The sequence below is a fragment of the Rhopilema esculentum genome, chromosome 11 (genome assembly GCF_057945365.1).
Source record: "Rhopilema esculentum isolate cy_ngs chromosome 11, ASM5794536v1, whole genome shotgun sequence".
NCBI lineage: Eukaryota > Metazoa > Cnidaria > Scyphozoa > Rhizostomeae > Rhizostomatidae > Rhopilema > Rhopilema esculentum.
The window spans coordinates 13,697,968-13,720,393 of NC_142825.1; the positions used below are offsets into that span (position 1 = coordinate 13,697,968).

General features: G+C 39.7%; 2 protein-coding genes across 2 annotated transcripts; one reads left to right on the forward strand and one right to left on the reverse strand.

Moving 5' to 3' along the window:
* Positions 1-1,957: 1,957 nt before the first annotated feature.
* LOC135693585 (uncharacterized) lies at positions 1,958-21,753 on the forward strand. The gene is made up of 2 exons (XM_089111411.1): positions 1,958-3,715; positions 20,513-21,753. Exons 1-2 carry the CDS (start codon positions 2,896-2,898, stop codon positions 21,718-21,720), a joined length of 2,028 nt encoding a protein of 675 aa, XP_088967537.1. The 5' UTR covers positions 1,958-2,895; the 3' UTR covers positions 21,721-21,753.
* Positions 14,364-18,042, reverse strand: LOC135693873 (52 kDa repressor of the inhibitor of the protein kinase). The gene is given in 3 exon segments (XM_089111119.1): positions 14,364-15,581; positions 15,711-16,466; positions 16,468-18,042. Coding segments are annotated over 3 exon segments (1,962 nt in total). The 5' UTR covers positions 17,314-18,042; the 3' UTR covers positions 14,364-15,221.
* Positions 21,754-22,426: the final 673 nt, after the last annotated feature.

Here is a 22,426-nt window from a genome sequence, read left to right on the forward strand (position 1 = left end):
TGAAGTAAAATATTGTATAAAATACTTAGGTGTACTTATTGACAATTGGTAACCCACCTTAAATAAATTTTTCAAAGATTGGCTCTTGAAAAGTTATTCTCGTGATTCAGATCATCTTTGAACAGTTTGCTAAATCCAAATAACATTCATCTTTTTACCATCCATATTTTGTATCCCAATTTTGCACACCCTTTTTATTGTTCTTATTATTATTTTTATAAATTCATAAATGTATTTTTTTATCATTTGGTTACGAACATTTTACCTTTTAACATATATAGCATAATTCTATTTTGTTAACTGCAATATGAATTTTTTTTTCTTTCTCAAAGTTCAATGGAAACTGGTGTAGCATTTAGGCCCATATACTATTTTTATTTAACCTTGCACAATAGGGCACTAGACTCAAAAACCGATTTGGTCTATTCCAGTGTCCTTTGCAACATTTCGTCATGTTATTTTATAAAATTGTAATTAGTTGATGATATTGATTGTTTCTCTCTTATTTTTAATTTTATGTTACATACGCTTGAATTAAAATTGAATGTTTCTTAGCTAAAGCAATCACATAGCTTCCGTGAATTAAATTGGATGAAAGAACAATAACCATTAACAAGAAGAGAGTCTAGCACTACAATGGCACTGTACTTGACACATGAATAATGCGACATCTTAATTTTCTTTCAATCTTCGTTGAATGAGAAAAAGTAAACTTGTTGATAGAAGTGGTTTGAATCTTCTGTATGCTACAGTCATAGAACATTCCATTTGCTATTCAAATCAATTAATTTTGCTGCAAAAGTCGAAGCATTTTAGGCTTCAGAAGTAACAAAACATCATTAATTGCAGACATTTTATGGTTACTGTTGCCTAGATAAAATTCAATAGCCGTTCAGAATTTATGATTAATCAACCAGTTGCTCAACCAAATGAAGCTTACATATTCATGTAATTCAAAAGGATGTCAATTGACTGTGGGTTGTTTATAAAGACTACATCAAAATTCTGTTGATAAACATATTCTTTTCAAGCGAAAACCAAGTTCATGTGAGCTGGTTGTGGTTTTCTGAAACAAAGAAAACTATATAGAGATAGACAATTTAAATTAACTCCCAAATCAGAATTTTAAGAATAATTTTGAAAAAGATCTGTTATGATTAAACAACACGGAAATTTGTTGACCTGACTTGTGCGAATCCTCCTCTTTCAAAACTCCTGTTGAAGATAAATTTTCATGGCCTATTTTTAAAACACCTTCAAAGATTGTAAATTTCAGCGATTTACTATTAGTATACTATCCTTTTTTGACTTGCTTATCAGGACTTTTCATGTTCTTATGTCACAAAAGTAACTTTTTTCACAAAAGGAGCATTAAGAGAATGACAATTCGTTTGGTTGCAGTGTCGTTTGATAACATGAAGTCACAAGTATCTTCGAGATTACTATCAAAGAAATATTGCTAGGTGTAAGCTGAGTTCAATCAATAAAGCATAGACACAGCTCATTTCTATAGGACTTCATTTGATTCTCTGGGACTAAGATTTCTTTGTAGCCTTTTCCTGAAATTATATTAAAAAAACCTTATAAAGATGAATTTTTAATCAACTTTAAGAGAGAAAATGAGGCATCAACAAAGGCAAATATGAAAATATACTTACTCTGAACTGGCGATCTTTAATTGATATCCCTTTGTCAAAAAGAGCATATTCCCAGCAAACTCAAAACATTCGCATAGAATATCGTTTTTTATAAATATTTTTCAATCTCACAATTTACTTGATTACTTTAAACCATGACAATGATAGAAACTTATTTCGCCTGTGAACAAACCTCATCATCTACTGTATTTTTAATTATAAGCCAAACACAGCTCAAAGATGGTTTTTAACTAGGTAAATGTTTTTCGTCTGAAAATAACTACCAAGGTTGTATTTGATAATTGCCATAATTACCGAAATAAGTTGCATACCTTATGATTCATATAATACTAGAATCAAACTATCAAAATGATTTTATGATTTTTTACAAAAGCAATTATACGGGCCTTACTTTTAGCTTTTTTTTGCCTAAGGACAGGGGAGACTGCCTATTTGCATTTCAGCACAATCAACATTCGGAATTTGAATAAATTTAGATTGCTCTTTGCGTAGCAGAATCAAAATATTCATTGTTAATTGTTTAGCAGAAGTGATCATAAAAAAAACCCAAAGGTATGACTGATGTCGACAGCAATTGACTGATATACAATATGAAATTGCCATTTGCTGCAGAAGCCAATGAACTTTGCACAGGTCATGTTTGCTATCTAGAATACGTCCAAAGTTTGTAAGAAATGAGAAATCGATCAAATTTATAAAGTTTTTTTGACAAAGCATGGACCTGCGAAAACATTATTCTTTAAAAGCGGATATGATTGTCTTAGATTTGCTTTCCTAATTTCAAGCAACATGTTTTTCTGTTGAGAACTGGTTGAGCAACTATAAATTATCAAACTTAAAATCACACCAAAATCTACTACATCTTGCAATGATGTGACTTTTTCGTGGCTACAAAACCTTGTTGTTAACTTTATGAAAGCTAAGGTTAATACGTCCTAGCATCAAATGAAAGAGTGCCTTCATTTTAAAAAAAGGCTTAAATAGAATGACACGTTATGAGTTTTTCATATACATACAGCACAGGCAAAGTTGACGTTGCTAGGGTATCAACATTGTTGTGGTTTTAATGTATCGATTAAGGTCTATTTAATACAGTATGGGCTAAATATACCACCTGTCTTTTATTTGCTTTCCAAGCAAATAGAAACATTTAAAAGGGGTGCTTCAATATGTCATGACACAACTATAAAGCTGCAGTGCACATTGTTCGTATCTTAATCAAAGAGTGACCGTGGATATGGAACGTTTTTTCTTATTCCTTGTGTTCTTCATTTTCGCACAAAATAAGCTTGTTGCAGGCACAAACTTTGGAGTGTCAAAGACCTATTACATTCGCCATTTTGATGGAAAGTGCTTAGAGTACGATGAGGTCCGTCAGGTCCTGGTTTACGGTAGACTTTGCCGAGAAAAGTTCGAATGGCAGAGAGGAGCAAGACTCATCCATATACCAACAAAGAAATGCATCAATATCAATGCAACAAGCGATGGAAGCTTCTTGTCTTTGTCAAGCCAATGCAGTGGCACAAACAGTCTGTTGCAATACGATGAAAGCAATCGAGTGATTCGGCATCTTGTCTCCAACAAATGTTTGCATCCAGCAACTGGAGATGCTGATCCTGCAAATAATACTGCAATTGTCCTGAAGTCAGGCTGCGACGAAAACATCAACAAATTCTACTTCAGAAAGAAAGCCTACTATATCATCCGGCATTTTGGTGGACTATGTTGGGTTTATAACTCTGCAGAGAACTTGATCAAACTGATGAATCCATTTGCTTGTGATCGCTTTGAGTATTTGAATAATTACCATTTGAGGCACGTTGAAACCGGCAAATGTGTTATTTTCTCAAGTTCATATATACGACTGACTGACGACTGTGAGTCTCCAGAAACAATTTACAAACTCAACCAGTTTTCTCTACTTGAGCATACACCAACTAATTGTATACATCCGTTAAATGGAGCTTTATATCCCGCCAATGGAAATTTGCTTTCCCTATATAGCAATGGATGTACTGATGAAGACCGCTTGAGATTCTCCTTCTTTGACGATAAAGGTAAACCATTTGTTATATATCAAAATAGATAGATGTAAATTCATCATAGCTCTCTGGCTACATAGCTCTCTGGTGCTCTACCATAATCTTGGCTATATGTGCTCTATCATAATCTGTTAACACTCGTGCATTGTCTTGTGCACAACAACGTTGTTTCTGTACAATGGGCTTCTTTGATCTGTTGATATCATGTGGATGTTGCACAATACAACCTTATAATGTAGCCATGTTGTATTCTTTTTGTTTGTGATTAGGCCTAATTAGTTTTCAGCATTATACGCCATTACTTTTACTATGGTTTACTGGAAGCTCTGAACTTCCAGCAAACATACTTCTTCAATTCAAGTGAAAAGAGGCTCCCATTAAGTAAACCAAGATAAATACTATTATAGTTCTTTTGTTTTATCTTGATTGAACGTTGTCTATTATTTGCCTATTATAAATTTAAGATCGCTGATTCGCAAAGACCTTCTTTATAAATAAACTTTAGTTTTAGGCTAGAAATTACCAAACCCATTCGAATGTGAACAGAACCTTTTTATGTGGAAGGCCATGCTTTGGGCCTGACTCAGGGATGTTATGCTAGGGAGCTTAGGGGGGTTAAACCACCTTGTTAATGAGAAAATTGGCGAATTTCTACTTTTGCTATTCTTTTTGCAAAATTTTGTACAGGAGCCCCTCTTGTTATTTTGGTAGCACTACATCACTAGGCTGAATGGTATTGTGGCTATCATTACTGAAAAAAATGGTTTCAACATGATTTATCTTGAGGCCTACCTGGCAACACGGCTACTGGTTATGTCGAGTTTTGTGGAGTTCTGAAACTCGCCAAAGCAAAGATGCCATGGCTTGACCCTTTTCGATTCCAACACAGTCACCGCCATGAGTTTCTATTTTGTTCGAATAGTCTCTTATTCTTTTTTCTACCCATTTCTTCTCTCAAAGTTGAGAAAATTATTTTCTAGTTACTTGCCGTGACATCTTTTGCCATGTGGAGGAATAATCTATTCACTCTGTGCTCCATTCATTCATTTGATTCGGTAATAAAAGTTCTTCATAAAAAAATATTTAAATTAGAGCTTCCGAAAAGAAGATTGACAGAAAAAGATCAAACTACAAAAGTATCACAGCCGGATAAAGTCGGGGTGTTGCGTCGCTCGTCTGTTTCGGCCGGATCTTCTCGGGTCTTCTTCTTTGGCCGCTTTCCAGCGCGCCCTATCATCTGCGTCTTCCATCGTGCATCTTCTTTTCCTCATGTCTGCCGTGACGACCAGTGCGATGTTGTTCACTGGCCATCCCTTGCTTCTCGCTTTTTCATTTCTCACTAGCTCATACTTTTCCATCGCTTCGCGGGCAGGCCCTTGGTGGCGCAGAGTGTGTCCGATGAAGGCCCATCTTCTGCGTGCCACTTCGTTGGATGCTTTCTCGGCTCCTGTTCTGCGGTAGAGTTCGTCGTTCGAGATTTTCGAGGGATAGAAAACTCGCATTACTCTCCGCAGGAGTCTTCGATGAAAGGCATCCAGAGAGTCCTTGTCCGCTTCACCGAGGTCCCACGTCTGGCAGTTGTAAAGCAAAACTAGTTTAACATAGACGTTGAACGCTCGCACTCTTGTTCTTGCAGCCAACTTTTCGTTCGTCAGCGTATGGTGATGTTGTGAGAAAGCTGCCTGCGCCATGTTTTTTCTCTCTTTCATTTCACGTTTCACATCCGTATACGATCCCAGTATCTTGATGTTATCATTTTTCCTTTTTGTTAGCTTATGATTCTCAGTCTTCTGCTGATTGACAACCAAATCAAAGCTTCCGAGTACTTGGCCTGCGTCCGCTTCAATTTTCTCTATTGCTTCAGCGTTCTGTGAAAAGAAATTGGTATCGTCGCTATAGCACATCTCCACCACCTCTTCGGAGAAATTGGGCACATCTTTCTTGAGCTCGGCAAGGGCGGCTTCCAGGTATACCGTGAACAGCGTGGGTGATAGTGCGTCTCCTTGGGGCGTGCCGGTGTTAGTGTGAAACCAATGCTGCTCTTCGCCGACCTTGATTTTGAGCCTTGTTTCTGATAGGTGTTTTTTTATCATTCGCGTTTCATCTTCATCTACCAGCCCCTTCAATACGTTCAACATCTTACTTCTTGCCATTGTGTCGAACGCTTTGGACATATCGAGTGCTAACATCTGATATTCCTCGCCGAAATGTTGACAAATCGAGTGAATATATTTGGCAGCGAATACATTTTCAGCAGTTGAGTGGTTTGATCGATAGGCGGTTTGGCTTGGTGGGAGGAAATTTTCGACTTTTGGTTTTATCCGAGCCAGCACAACGTTTGCGAACACCTTCCGCACCGTATCTAAAAGGATTACGGGTCGGAAATTTGCCGCCTCGTTCGATTTTCCTGGCTTTCGGAGGGGCACCAGCATTCCGTCCCCGATGTCGACCTCGGCCCCGGTCTCGAAATGACTGTTCATGATGACCACCAGTTCTTCTGTCACCTGATGTTTTGTGATGGCTGCCTCCACTTCGGCCGCTGTGATGAGCGTGTTCAGTGGTTTGGGCATGGCTACATCATCTACCTCGCCATTTTCATTGAAGAAAACTTCGGTGAAATGTTGTCTCAGCTCTTTTTCCATGGCTTGTTGATCATTTTTTTCTTCCCCTGTGCCGAGCTTGATGGTTTTCGGAGCCTTGGTTTTCCTTTTTAGCAGCTTTATCGCCTCGAATGCCAGGCCCTCATCAGATTTTTCTTCAAGAATCTTGATTTTTTGCTCTATTCTGAAAGTTGCTTTGTCTATAGTTAGATGTCTCAGCCTTTTGTTCATAGCATTTCTTGCAGTCTTCATCTCACTTCTCAATTCAGCTTTCATGGTATGTTGTTTCATTCTTCGATGGATCTCATTTTTGTCCTTGCAGAGCTTCTCTATCTCCGAGCATGAAGTGGTTGCCTTGAGACTTTGAATTGGCTTTTTTCTGGGCAGTCTTTTCATGCTTTCTTGCATGGCCATCCTTAAGTTTAAAAGACCCTCCTCTTTGTTGTTTGCCCTATAGTTAGAGAAACTCTCTCTTACAACTGTTATTTGCTCTTGGTCTTGAAGTGCTTCCAAATCTGGCTTTGAGCTAGCTTGGTACCACCCCTTCTTTTTGCCCTGAGTTTCTTTCATTTGCATGCTTGCAATTACCATTCTATAGTCTGTCTCAATTTCTTGGCTGTTCTGACTTTCACTGTTTGTAATCAGGTGTCTTAGATTGTTGGGGACCATGATGTAATCAAATTGATTGTATATCTTTTTGGCCCCTGCTTGCCCACACCAAGACGCTCTTGATCCAAACTTCTTTTTGAACAGGGTGTTTGTCAATACCATATCTTTCCTTTGAGCAAAACTCAGCAGATCAGCACCTCCTGTGTTTTGGGTACCCGTTGAAAAGCGGCCTGCATTGTTGGGATATGTATCATCACATCTTTTCCCCACTTTCGAATTGAAATCCCTCAAGATGATGTTGGTACTTTGGGGACACCATGCATCTTTTATTTCTTTGTAAAACTTTTCCCTCTCTTCCGGATACTTATCACATACTGGGGATGTTGGAGCATATCCCACTATACAGTTCACATTCAGGTTTGGCAAATTCATTTTGACTGAGGCAACTCTGTTTGATATACACTTCCATTTGGTGTCTTCAACTTTTCTAATACAAAACCCCACCCCATGGTGGACTGAGGTGGATGGCATCATAATCATTTGGTTCTTCTTGTTCTCTTCGATCCATGCTTCTTTAGGTACCATCTTTGTTTCCGTAATTCCCAAACAAACCAAGTTTCTGCGTTCCATTACCTCAAAAATTTTCTGATGTTTCATTTGCGAAGCACAACCCCTAACGTTTAGGGTTGCGACATTTGGCAGATTGATCCTCTTCTTCTCTCTTCTTGATGACATCAGAGTTGTTAGACTCGTGCCGGCGTCACTCGGCAGCAATGGAAAATGAACATTATCAAAAGGAAGTGGTGAACCCCCCCCCCCCAAATTTCAAGACGGTGAAAGTTCTCTGATTGGAGCAAAATTCACTGGAAGGGAGTACACATGCGTTTTCTGATTGGCCAGAGAAGGAATTTTGCATGATAAAATAGAGCAGAGTGGAATGTATACTTCTAGCGCCACTCGAAACATCACGATCATCAATTGGTGGTGATCTGCAGAATAAACCTTAGAAAGCCGGGGGCATATTGTCTTCTTGACTAAAGATGGCAAATAGAAATGAACAACATGCATGAGTCGGAAAGTCAAGGACATACCATAAACAATACAAATTTGCGAGTGAATTAAGTGACAAAAAGTTTGCAATTTTTTAGAAACTTTCACCCTTATATTATTATAATCATTTTTGAAAAAAAGGAGAATTGACATGCGCTATAAAAAAATCTGACTGGAGCACTTGCCCCCTTTGCCCCCTTTGCCCCCGTCTGGATCCGCGCCTTGTGGTCTATAGCGGTACTTTGAAAGGAGCCAGGCGTAATCAATAATTTAGGCGCTGTAATCTTAAGCCTGAAATACACGATCAGTTTTTATCAGTTTTCAACTGACAGTTTTCAGTTTTCAGTCAAAAACTGATCGTGTATTTAGCAAAAACTGATAAAACTGATGCATTGATGACCTTCAGTTCTTGAATGAAAAAGTTGAACACGTCCAACTTCGTCAGTTTTTAACTGATGGGATTTCTATTCATTTATGTAGACTCCATTGTTTAAAGCTGGCGCCCCTATAATTCCCTTGCGCAAGGTGCCAATTTTTTAGAGCAGCGTGGATAAGTGCGATTTAAAGATGGAGAAGAAAGTTGTGAATACAGATGAATTCATAGAAGCGTGGAGGGAAGCTCCAACAACTCGTCAAAACTTTCAAGCGTCATTCTCAATAATTTTGTGCCTTGTTTGATAATTCTTGCTGGCTTGTCAACTCTAATGGATAGAGAAGCTGTATTGTTCTTTCTACTGCTGTATCTGGTGTTCTGACCCTTGCACATCTGACAATCCCATCTCGCCCTTGAATCAAACTTTCCACAACCCCATCCTCCACCGTTCTCTGTTTTTGTCCTCTCTGTTTTTGTCCTCTCTGTGTTCGATGGCTACCTCTCCTTCGCAGATATTGTTCTCCTTTCCAGAGTGTTTCAAGTTGTGTTTTTCCCTCAGTGCTCTTACATACTCGTTCGACCATTGGCTCCATAGGTTTTGCTTGCACGCTTCTCGGGGTATTTGGCTCTTTTTCTCAAATCCATGTTGTCTATGCCATCAACTGCTTTGGTTATCATCGAATTCTTGTGTCCCAGGATCTTTAGGTTTGGCGCTTACTCTGGCAGTTCGATATCTTTTTCAACGTAGCACAACAGCCTGTTGTTTAGTGTTGTTTCTACATCTAATTTAGCATCTTTCAACTCGTGAAGGTCGAGATTTGCTTTGCCAAAGACTTTAAACATAGACTACTTCATGAGACCTATAATTCGTTCGAATGTCCTCCGCCACCAGGGGGCTTTACTTAGGTTGAACTGCGATTCTATTTTGCTCCGAGCAAGATAGTTGTGAACTTCTTCACATATCATTATCTTCCTTATCTTTCTTGAAGCAGCTATGAAAGTTTTCGCATTGTCAGGATAGATCTTGCTAGGATGCCCTCTTCAGTCTTCTTGCAATGAATTCTTTCAAGCAAATCATAAAGTTGTCAACTGTTAGGTCTGTAAGAACAGTTATGTATATAGCTCTAATTAAACTGCATGCGTACAGTGCAAAATATGATTTTTCCTTCCGTCTTTACTTTAACTTTGTAAGTTTAGGGGCCTGCAAAATCCACCCCAACGATTTTGAACGGTCTTGATCCTTCAGTGCGGTCTTTCGATAACATCCCTGCTTGCGGTTGATTGTAAACCTTAACCTGAACCTCTTGCATCAATGACAGTTGCGTAGTGTCCTTTTTACCAGTTGCCTAAGTCTTGAAATCCAATAGTTCTGGCGTACAAACTTCATCGTCAGGCTTACTCCCCCATGCAATGTTCCAGCAATCTACGCATCTGCTACAAGCTTTTCACTGAACAATGAAGTTGATGGCAAAAATAGGATAGCTTTGCACTCTTCTAACCCACCACTTTATCTGACTACTAATCTCTCCCGATGTCAGTGGCCTCTTGACTATTTCAATCATCTTGGTTCCACATTTAGTTCTGAATCTGTTGATCCATTGTCAGAAATCGCTTAGCCAGCCTAACTTCTGACTACCCGTTAGATTAAAACTCGTTAGAAAAAACAATTGATTAACTTAAGAGGACTGTATTAGGTAAATCGAATAGAGACTGTATAGATATCATAGTCTAGAGTGACATAGATTTTACTCACATGTAGATTTTACCCTAGCATAGGTAGCATCTAAAATAGAGCCTATGGTGTCTCTCGACCGAATGAAGTCTGAAACGAATTCCTACTGAATATATAGCGATATAAAGAATTAATTTAGCTACATTACATCACTAAGGATTACATCATATGGCGCTGTTGGCCCTATGTCGCTAGGTTACACACACGCCTCCAGCTAAATATTTATTATCTACGTACTAAATACCATAACAACAAATACAAACAACCAGATGATTCTAAAATACCCTAGACGTAATCAGGTTGCCTAATAGATAAAAATAAATCCAAACACAAAAGAGGAAAAATGCAATTAATATACTTTCTTCATTCAAAGTCATTCAACTCTATCAGTAGCCAATTACCAATTCACGATACACCACCCCCAAATCAAAGTTAGGTTTGATTTTCTTCTTCCAGCATCTGAGTCGCTTTGATCACACTCTTCGCATCGAGGGCTGCTTTCCGTTTTGGCCTAACGTCGGCTACTTCTCCCGTTTCCCGCGTTTCTTGAACCCTCTTCTCATCCGAATCTGCTCTAAGTTCCAAAGGATACAAGTTCTGAACAGGTCGATCTATTTCGTACGTTCTGCCTCTTGTGGTAGTCTTCAACGTAACACCCCTTTCAATGCCATCTCTACCGCGGATTATGTGAAGAACCTTCCCAAGCTTCCATTTGTTTCTCGTTAAGTTTTCATCCTTCACCAATACAATGTCTCCAACCGTTATTTCGTTGCACCCTCCGTGGTGTATTTTGTGGTATTCTCTGAGACTGGTTAAGTATTCTCGTGACCACCGCTTCCAGTTCTTCTCTCTGCACTTCTGAAGGTACCTTAGTCTCTTTCTTGCTGGGATCTTGTCTTCGTCGCTGAATATCTCTTCCTCTCTGATTGGTTTGATTCTCCGGCCATGGACAAGATGGTTAGGAGTCAACACTTCGTCATCTAGCTGACCCGTTTGGTAAGTCAGTGGCCGGTTGTTTAAGCAGAACTCGATGTCCAGCAGAACTTCTTGTAACTCGCTAACCGTAAGATTCGCTAGGCCAAGGGTCTTCTTGAGAGTAGTTTTCACCATCCCGATCATTCTCTCGAAGAAACAGCCCCACCATAGGGATCTCGATAGGTTGAATCTCCAGTTGATCTTCTGCTCTTGAAGTAAGTCTTGGACTCTTTCATTTTTAACTATTGACTGAAGCCATCTTGCAGTTGCTTGGAACGTTTTGGCGTTGTCCGATACTATTAGCTGCGGTGTTCCCCTCCGAGTCATCAGTGACTTTAGGCTTTTCCTGAATGTTTTAGCTGTTAGATCCTCTACAAGTTCGATGTGTACGGCTCTTGATGTAGCACAGGTGAAGAGAGTAATGTAGGTTTTCTTCTGTCTCCTTCCGTCTTTGCAGTAGAAAGGTCCAGCGAAATCAACGCCTGTAGTTAGGAATGCGTAGCCAGGTGTCACTCTGAAGTCAGGAATTGGTGCTGTTGCCGGCTGTTCATAAGGCTTTGCACTGTAGCGTTTGCAATGGTTGCATGATCTGATCATCTTTTTTACTTCTTGCCGTCCTTTAGGCACCCAAAATCTGATCCTAATCTCTGCCAGTGTAGATGCCACCCCCATATGCAACACTCGTCTGTGAGAATCCATAATCAAAAGGCTGGCGAGGTGGTGCTGTTTCGGCAGATAGATCGGTTGCTGATCTTCGTGCTGTTGGAAACGTCCAAAGCATCTTAGTATACCGTTTCCATCAACTCTGAGGCCAAGCTGGTTTACTTGTTCGCTTGTTGGCTTGTGCTGATTCTGAATATTCTTGATCCAAGCATCTTCTGCTGCTTTGATTTCTCTGATAGTCAGAGCTTCCGCTGTTTCTAGTGATCTTCCTTTCAGTTTGTTTACAAAACGCCAGATCCAGGCTGTTATTCTGAAAAGTTTCTTCCCACTGCTGTACTTTCTTGGATCTATGAAGCTGCTTATTCCCAGGGTCACTTCGGTTGTTGCTATAACTGCTGTAGCTTGTCTCATCTCCGCTTTGGCTTCTTCACTCGCTATTTCTTGAGGTTGGGTCGGCCAGTTTTCTCTTTTCGTGAGCCATGTCGGTCCTTCCCACCATTTGTCACAATGCTGTAGTTTAGCTGCAGTCGTTCCTCTCGTTCCAAGGTCTGCTGGGTTGAACTCAATAGGGCAGTACATCCATTTCACCTCTGCAGCCAGAATCTGATCGACTCGTTTACGAACGAACTGCTTCCATTCACCATTGTTTTCAAGACAGCAAAGTACGGTTTGACTATCCAGCCATCCATAGGTTTGCGATACATCGAGTTCCAATACTGATTTCACGTTCTGAATCAATTTGGTTAGCATCTGGGCACCGATTAGTTCTAGTCTTGGTACCGATGTGTTGGGTTTGGCTACTCTTGCCTTCGCTGTGAGCTGCTTCACATAAGTTCCAGTTGATTGTGTAATCTTCAAATAGATCACTGCACAGCATGCTGCTACACTCGAATCTGCGAATCCGTTGATTTCGATGCTTTCAATTCGTTCTTGTGGGTGTGCAATTAAACATCTATCGAATGTGAGAACTGGGTGATCTTTCAAATTCGCCAGCCATTTCTTCCACCGTTTGAGTAAGTCTGCTGAAATCTCTCCATCCCAACCAAACTTTCGCATACACACTTCATGGTAAATGATCTTTGCCAAGATAGTGATGGGGCTTGCACTTCCAATTGGATCGTAGATCGCTGCCACGGTTCTTAGAATTCCTCGTTGTGTAGGTTCATGTTCCATTGTTGAGACTTTTTCGAAGCTGACACCCATGACGTCGGTTTCTTGATTCCAAGTGACTCCCAAGACCTTCTCTTTTGCATTGTTCCTGCTGGTGCTGCCAGTCCGTGGTTGCGTCGCAGTCTGTTCGCTGTATCTTGATGTTGGAGTAATTTGGTCTCTCAGTTTTGACACATTTGACTTCCATTTCCTCATGTTGAAGTGACCGTTTTTAAATCTTTCGATCAGTTTCTGCTTCAATCTGCTGACTTCATCTGTATTTGCTCCTCCACAGACCATATCATCCACGAACAGGCTCTTTGTGACACGGTCAACAAATTCAGGGTCTTCTGCTTTGTATTGCTCCATGTGCTGTCTGATGGTAGCACCAAGAAGGAAAGGGCTGGGGCCTGAACCAAAGATCACTCGGGTGAAGCGCAATTCTTGTATCTCTGAATCTGCCTTCGAAACATGTTTAGGCCACAGGAATCTCATAGAGGCAAAGTTGATCGAAACATCTTCGTAGAATCTCCTCAGTTGTTTCAGATGGTGGGCGTTGGCGACTGACTGGACTTCTCGAATGGCCTTTATGTGCGCACTTCTTAGTCTTGTATCATCTCCGAATTCTTGTTGGAGTAGATCAATAGCCACTTCGTAGTTTTCAGCTGATAGGGACAACCCTCTGATGACAGCAGATGCTTTACCAATCAGTAGTTCTCTCAAGTATGAGAATTTCGTTGTAGCTTCCAAAGAACTTGAATGGATGTTGTTTTTGAACTGTTCCCAGAATTCCCTCCACTTCAAAGGTTCTTCAGCGTATGCGTTGATCTGCAGCTTTGGAAGCTTGGCATTCTGTTGGGCCACCACGTTAGTTCTGATTTCTGGTGCTTTCTTCTTTTCAAGTCTCTGTAGTGCATCTTCGATGTCTGCGATCGTGTCTTCGTGTGCGTCCAAATCGGATTCGCTTCTGAAGTTGAACTGAGCCACCTCTTCGCAAGACACACCCATCTGTATCATGTACTCACTGATTTGTTGATTCAGTTTCTTCAACGAAACTAGCTTCTCTTCGATTCGTTTTTCCGTTCTTCTTAACTCTGATGGCCGGTTTCGCTGGAAAACGTCGTCCACTGTATCTAGAAATAGGTCCAACGTCTGTTTCGCCACATCTCGCATTTTTCGGCTCTCATCTAGTAAGATCTCAGGGGTCTTGATACCAAACATCATTGCTGGTGATTGCGGGTAGATTTCTTCTTGTTCTCTCTGCTCAGACTCTTCTCGTTGTGGAGTTCTTCTCGTTGTGGACCATAACAACAAATACAAACAACCAGATGATTCTAAAATACCCTAGACGTAATCAGGTTGCCTAATAGATAAAAATAAATTCAAACACAAAAGAAGAAAAATGCGATTAATATACTCTCTTCATTCAAAGTCATTCAACTCTATCAGTAGCCAATTACCAATTCACGATACCATGTCATCAGCCGTGTCGTCTTCCAATGTATATATGCTTCTCAAGCATTTCGTCAAACTCATCGTTTAAATAACTCAAAGCTTCTGTTGACAACAACGATTGATATGTCAACTACTTGCTTTGCCTCAATTTCTGGCTCTTCTGTTTTCTAAATATCTTTTGGCAAACTTTCTTCATCTGACAACCATTCTCATCCACTGATCCATGTCTTTGATATTCTATCTCCATGACAGCCACTGTTTCCGATATCAGCAAGGTTCTCTAATGTTTTTACATGCCTCCATTTTATAAAGGACTTCTCGTGGATTTTCCTAACTGTATTATTCACAAACTGCTTGTAAGTTTCTTGTCCCTTAATCCAATATAAAGCAACTAAGCTATCCAACCAGCCCTAACAGGATCTGACAGGTAACTAAGAAAGACAAGCTTTCATGTTTGCAAGAAAATTAGCTGCCATGCAGGGGCGGATCCAGGAATTTTTTCGACTATAGCTCAAATCTTTTAGGATTAGGACCACGCCCTTCTCATTTGCGGGGCACGCCCACTATATGGACAAATGCTGTAACCATATAATTCTCGGTTTCCAATACATGCCATGATTTTTGAAATTGTTGACAGCAAGTTTTAAGAGCTCAAAAGCGCAATTGTCAAATGCTATTTACAATGTAACATATGAAAGGACACAATAACAGACAAAATATATTTGAAAATAGCACTTATAGAAACATCATGAACATGGCAAATGCACTCCCTAATTATTTTTTTCTAAAACAAGTTCGAAATTTGATCAACACAACTATCATAACGAAAATCGTTTCTGTCATGGTTGAAATAAGCAAAAAGCAAATGCAAATCATAAGATCCGAAATCACAAAAGACAGTCTATCTGACACCATCTAAACTGCAACGTCGTCGATTTTCTCGTCGCCTGGATCATCGTTCAGAATGTCAATCAGCCTCATTCGTTTAGGTCGTTCTGCTGCAAATTGGTTAATTACCCTGTTTATGTCAATAGGTATTTCTCGGTGAACGTGTATCATTGCTAGTGCACTCATTCTGCTTTGTCGCATAGTGTTCCTGAGGTATGTTTTCAGCCTTCGCAGAATAGAAATGGATCGTTCACAGGAGCAAGATGTGACAGGCAATGTAGCAGCAATTTTCATAGCGGTGTAGATATTTGGAAAAGTAAGCTGGTCAATAGATGATAAAAGGGAAGCTAGAGTGGTAGGAAGAGGTTGTACACATGGTTTTCCACATTTTTAACTCAGTTGTAAGGTAAAATGGATCCGGGAGATCGCTTTTGAACATTTTTAAAATTTTAGAAAACTTTGCTTCCCAGTCACTTGCAGACACAACTTTACTTGGAAGGCCAGAAAACACATTCAAAGATCGAGATTCGTTTTGAAAAATCGTCTTTGCATTTCACTGACGCAAAATTCAAGAAATGGAACTGATACAGCTCGTCGATAGTAATCGGAAGGATTGTCAGCTGGGGTGTTTTCTCGATTCTTCTGTAGCTTGGTAGTACGTGGCTGTGAAGGAAGAGTACCAACCTTGTCTGCCAGCACTATAGCTTTTCTATACCAAACATCGTGTTCTTTGACAATGTCTCTCCTCACCCTTTGAAGCATGGTATAGAGAAGAGTTATGTTATCAAAGGCAGCAACAACATCCATCTCACTTGCCTGCAGTTGTTGTGTTAGAGGCCGGGTGTACTCTAGAATGCCGGACACGGTAACTAAGAAAACTATGAATTCCAATGATATAGTTGCAAAAAATAGATTGCTGGCATCTCTAATTGAATCGGTACTCCAACTTCCATCATCGTCATTTCTAATTGATTCAAGTGTGTCAACTATTGGCCAAAAAAGTTCGATAAACACACCTAACCCATCAATTCTAGCAACCTATCTGGTACGGCAAACATTGAGTAGCCGTCTATGACGCGCTTGTGGAAGAATACGTACGATGCTATTTTTCAACACTTTTGAACGTTTGGGGTGTGCTTCAAAAAATTGACTAACCACCCGCACCTGGCCCATCATGTTTCGGACTATCTGTAAATTACACGACGATGCCACACATAGATTCAGAAAATGAGATTTGCAGTGAACATACAAGGCTTGGCTATACTTTTTTTTGTATCAAGGTGGCAGCACCAGTGCATTTGCCTGCCATGTTACCGGCTCCATCGTACCCTTGACCCCTGCAGTTATTCATGTCAAGCCCAAGCTCTTTAACTGTTTCCAAAATCTTCGCCGAGAGAGCTTTTCCAGAGAGTCCTTCGTTACATTGATAAAAACCAAGAAATGACTCTCTTATACGAGAGGTACTGTCTACAAATCTAATTACTATTGACATTTGCTCGACATTGCTTATATCTGCAGCTTCATCTGCAAGTATTGAAAAATATCGTGCGTTCTTTATATCTTGTACTATGCTCGTTTCAATCATTTTTCCGCAAATTTGAATTAAAATTTCTTGGGTTGCTTTTGATCGGTACGTTGCATTTATAGAAGCGTTTTTTATGTGCTCATTAAAAACATGATTTTTTCCATACGTGGCTAGGTACCCCAATATAGCCTGCAAATTTCCAGGGTTGTTTTTTGTTTCATCGTAATGTTTGGAATCGTCACGATGGCCCCTTGTAGAAAACGTTTGTCTCCCACACAAAATAATAGCCCCAACAATTGGTATCAGTTTCTCTCGATTCTCCTGAATGCGTTTCAAAACAGCCTCATTCAGTTGGACATTAATTGGTTTTGCCTTATTTTCCATGCATTTGTGAAAGTTAACAGCTCTGACTGAAGAAGTTTGATGAAACCCAGACTTACTAGCATGGTCTTTCAATCTTTGCATAGCTACGGACCAATTTTGTAATAGAGACTTGAAAAGATGGTCAAGTTTTGCTGCATTGCGAGAGCTTTCTCTTAGTAGTAGTAAATAAATAAAATTAGAAAATAAAAGCAAGTGAATTATTCCAATCATTAGTCTATTTATTTATACAAAGCCATTGTTGACACCATTTCTCCATTCCACACAATTTCCATAATTACCAGTGTATGACTCGTGGTTTTAAGACTTGAAATTAGGCTCAAAACAGCACTTGACATATTACAAGGAGTTTGGCTGTCTGAATTTGCCCATGACACGTGAAATGTTTCGCTGCCAACCGTTCCAAGTACCTGGCAACCCTGATTGTGAAGGAAATGCACAGTAGTACCGCTCCGTTATACTTCCTGTGTCGATGTTCTAAGAAACTTTGAGTATAGACACAACCCGACGACAATCAAACTTAATAAACAACCAAATGGCTCCAGCAAAATTGATAATCGTTTCAAATTGAAGTTGAATACATGCATCTACATCCCATCTCTACTTACCGAATGCGTTTATTAATTTATTTAACTTTGACGCTCGGTGGCGCGTGGCTGAAAAAACGCGCTGCGTGCGCATAGCTGCCGAAAATGCTAACCATATTTGGTCAGCGTCATGACGCGGCGCGCCGTGACGCGTCCAGTGTGAATTCAGCTTAAGGCAAATAAAAAGAACATTTCACTTGGTTCGTTCTCTACTTTTTCAATGATCCCATGTGCCTCCTGGTCTCTGATTATCTGATTGTACTTTATAAACAGCTCTGGTTCCCTTTCTAATTTATGACCTAATTCATTCTTGCGATGCTTCCTGTCTTGTTATCTTGCAGTTCTCGGCATTTTGCTCTCCTTAAGAGCTCAGGCTCATAGCACCCTTGTAGATCTTGTCTTAACTGTTCTTTGAACGCACTTGAACGCACTGTAAACTGAATGATCCTCCTCTTGTTTGTTACGATCCTCAAGGCCTAACAAAGATGCTCATAGTCTCCAAGAGTGCTTCTAGAGAATAAAATCTGACTTCACTCTGTATCGACTCCTGGAGACATCAGTGTCTATCCTAATCTGGTTTGCTCTCCTACAAGATCTCCTGGTTTACCAATTTTTACCTTGGCATTCGTTTTGATCTTTGCAAACTCCGAGGCTCCCACGTTTAGGTGAACTTGAAGCTCTGGCTTTAGATCTATATCATCCATTCTCACTCCTTGCAAGTGTTGATACCTTCTAAGAACATCTTCGTATCTTTGATTATTTATAGCTTAAAGCACCTCTCAACCTACTTACTTACATCAATCTCCAATTTTAAATCACCATTAATGCTGTTAACTTCCACATTGTAGATCTCTATGCGCTTGTATGCTGTACTCAGCATCCTATCTATTTGCCTAGTTTGTTTCAACACTGGCTTTATACCCAACAGGTTCACCAATGTGGCTGAGATATACGAACTTTCGACACCTGTATCTAACAAGGCTCTGCATTTTACTCCGTTTACGTTGTCGACAACAATTGGATACATTAATCCTCTTTCCCCTTTGGCTAAAAGAGATTGTTCAGCCTTCCTATCACATATTGATTTATGGTATCTGCCATCACAGATTTGGCAGCCATTTTTCATCCACGTTCTATGATTTTGTGACTGGATCCCATACAGCTGAAGCAAAGTCTAATTTTTCTTTTAGTTGTGCGAAAATAGGCTCAAAATTTCTTACCTATTTTTGATGCTCCACATACCAACGTGAACGGGGCCACCCCCTTCCTCCAATTTCAACTCTTGCACGCATATTTTTAAATCCTCAAATTCGTTTATACGTTTGTTGTAGATCTCGAGTTGTCGACTGACCCTAATTTTTGCAGTATTTCGTCTGTTTCTTCGCCGATAAAGTTTTGACGACGGATTTTCTTCTCGAACTTCTTCTCCAAGTTTTCGCTGGATTTTTTCCCAATTAACATTTATTCAGAAGAATCCGATGGGAATTTTGGCTAATCTTTACGGAATCGAAATTAGATATACAATTCACAGGAAGTACTGACTACTGGCTAATATTTGATCAGCTATGCTATGTTCAAATTTTGCAAAAAGGGCACAGAGAGGTTATAGAGGTCCCTGGTGAAAAAAGAAAATGCAGATCACCTGCGAGCAAAGCAAACAGAAAATTTGACAATTACGCCCCTTAGATTAGCTTAAAATTCCTTTTCAGAACGATTTCTTGGAGTAATTTTGACACGTTAAACGGGTATCAAATATCCAACGAAAGGCCGAGAACCCCTCCCCCCCGCCCACCCTCCCAAAGCCCCATAAATGCCACCACTGATCGCTTAGCTAAATTTTTTTGCAACGTTTTTTTCATTTTTTTATAAAAATGTTGTATGATGTTCAAATAAAAAGGTTCGAATTCGTGACAATAGAATCGAAAGATCATCGGGAGGAAGGGGGCAATTGCCCATGTGCCCGTAAGCAAGTTAATTTCATGAGGGATGTTGTAGAATTTGATTTCGGTAGGGGTTCTTATTTTAGCTTATTTGTATTATTCTCATTTGGGTATCAATTGTCATGATTCAGTTTGGTATTTACGTCCTTATGTGCTACTTTGATGCCATTGGGAATAATAGAGAAGAAGGAATTCTGTAGTTTTGGCTTCTGCACGAAAGTGTGGGTCCCGTTACTCAAATAGATTTATTTAATTGCTTGGGTCGGGATTATCGTGCTTACTTTGTATGTTGCTTCCACGCTGTTCTCTTCTCCCGTCCCTTCCTCCCCTTTTGATATCAAACGTAGTGTGTTTCTTCAAATCCTTGTTTATTCTCAAGTATCAGGCTAGGGCCTGTTTACTTCACGGGATTCATTTCAAAGTTCTTGTTATTTTTCGTTTAGGAAAGACTAGGCTTTTAATTCAGTCATGTTTTCTCTTCCCCTCTCATATCTTAGGTATCTCAGGTAGGACTGATGCATCGGCACTATGGTGGGAAAAAAAGTGAACTTTTCTTCTCCATTCCCTGCCCAGAACTTTAAGCTGCTTGTACTTGAGTATATTAAGCTATATCAAAGGTTAGGATTTTGTATAGGCTAGGTGAAGCAACTTGTGCCGATGCACCAACGGCCCAACACTGCTTCCTGTGATGAGGGTGTGTAGCCTCAAGACCTGATTTGATGAAGGATGTGGCAACGTCTTCTGAGGGATCTATTTTATCTCAATAAATGGGATGCATCTGTTGATGTTTTTCTCCGAGTAAGAAATTAATTCCAAATAAAAGAGCCAGTTTGACATATTTTATCTAATTTCATATATACTAAACATAATTTAACTAAATTTCAGATTTACTTAAAGTCAAGATCATATCCGAATCCTGTAAGGACATCCTGCCAGATACTGATTGTGCTCATTGCAAAAGTCACGTGCTAGTCAATGGCCGTCAACACAGTCTAAACATGCGTGGGATAGATATCGTTCTCTTTGATTTCAGAAGTGGCCTATTTGAGCATAGGATGAATAACGATGTCGGTGGCAGCACAGTACATCAAGACAATTTAGCAACGTTTCTAAATAACCTTCCCCCAGGGAAGATCCTGTTCATGTCAGCAAAGGATGCAGTTAACATGAATAGTGGTCTAGCTCTTGCGCTACAAAAGATTGGTGTTTCTGCAACATTTGCAACTGCCCCTGTTCCAAATGTCAATATGTCTCTGGCATATGTTGGCTATACAGGACAGGTGAGAAAAGATTGGGAGAAATCTGTTGACAAGATTGGGGGGTCAGGAGCTTCAATTATTGAAGTTAACATCAAAACCTTTCATGAACGGGATGGAATTGATGATTGCTCAAATGAACTTGGAGTAAGAACCAGAAAAATACCGGATTCTAGGTTTTATGCAAGGACAAGTTGGAATAATGACATCGGCCACATGCCTCATATTGCTAGATTGCATTCTTCTAAACCTGGATGGTGTTCAGGTATTTATGTACCGGTGTCGGAATACTTACAGGTGGATCTCGGAACCAGGAAAATATTAAATGGTGTTGCTATTCAAGGTCAAGGTATAGACGGCAGACATAGAATTTCTAAATTTAAAATAGAGTACAGTAATGACGGAATAAATTGGGAGTTTTACAATAGAGGTTTAAGCTCCGCTGTGGAATTGGACGGTCTACAAGGGGAACATACTGACCAATTTGAAACAAAGGTTAACTGGATTCAAAACATACAAATGAGGTTCATTAGAGTTGTTCCAACAGCAAGAGCTTCTGATTACTCGACCTGTTTGAGAATGGAGTTATTTGGATGTTCCATATCAAGGAGTTTTGTAAGTGTAGAGCTTTCGCCATCGTCTAGCATGTTTGTGAATGACATATTCACAGGTACAATATCTCTCTTCGGTACCATAACGAAAAACATGTCAGTTCATATTTCTACGGCCCCAGATTTCTCTAGCCTTGCGACAAGCAATGATCAGTTTCATTTTCGCAGGATAAATGCATCGACAACAGTTGATAATGGAACTGTCATAATGGACATGGTGAGATGAACCTGCTGACCGACTGGACTAGAAAGATTGATAATGAAGCTCTGATTCAGTTTGGTTTAAAGGGAGATATTTACTATGCATTTGAAGTCGACTTTGTCGGAAAGGTAGGCTTTGTTAAATTTTTTTATGAATGATTTTCTAGCAAAAGATGCTGCTACCTATGCAGTATATCGGTATTAGTACCGCCCAGTTAACTCTTCTCGTGGTTTTACATTCTTTCTTCAGATCATCTAGTTTTTCACAATTTTCTCTTTGTTTCAAAAAAGGATAGAAGAAATCATGAAAACTCTCCATATTTTATTCAGGCCTTCCATTTGCAGCTTTTTTATCATGTTCGTACATCTCAATCAAATTGTTGCGGAGCTGATAATATTTGTTAATATACCGTCAGCGTTTCTTGATTGAACTGAGCATGTTTTCTTTTTACAAAACGTCACTGAAGCAACCGCTCGATGGTTGCAAAAGCATCGTCTTAGGAATTATGTACCAAACTTCATGCTCGTATCAAAAGATGTCATCAAATTTGAGAGAGGCTGGTTGCTTGCAAACCTTAAGTTTCAACAGACATGACTTTTTGGTTATTGGTTAAATCAAATTGATGTATTATTTTACAATAGTTCACTCAGTTTGCAAGCTCTTTCCAATGCTATTATCGGATTTGAAAACTTCGATGATCAAACTTTTTGCTGACCGTGCATTTTTCACA

Excerpts from the sequence above, each read along its gene's own strand:
- LOC135693585 (XM_089111411.1), top strand. The coding sequence starts at position 2,896 with ATGGAACGTTTTTTCTTATTCCTTGTGTTCTTCATTTTCGCACAAAAT. Across the intron at positions 3,716-20,512 it reads CTCCTTCTTTGACGATAAAG|ATTTACTTAAAGTCAAGATC; the intron begins GTAAACCATTTG and ends ACTAAATTTCAG.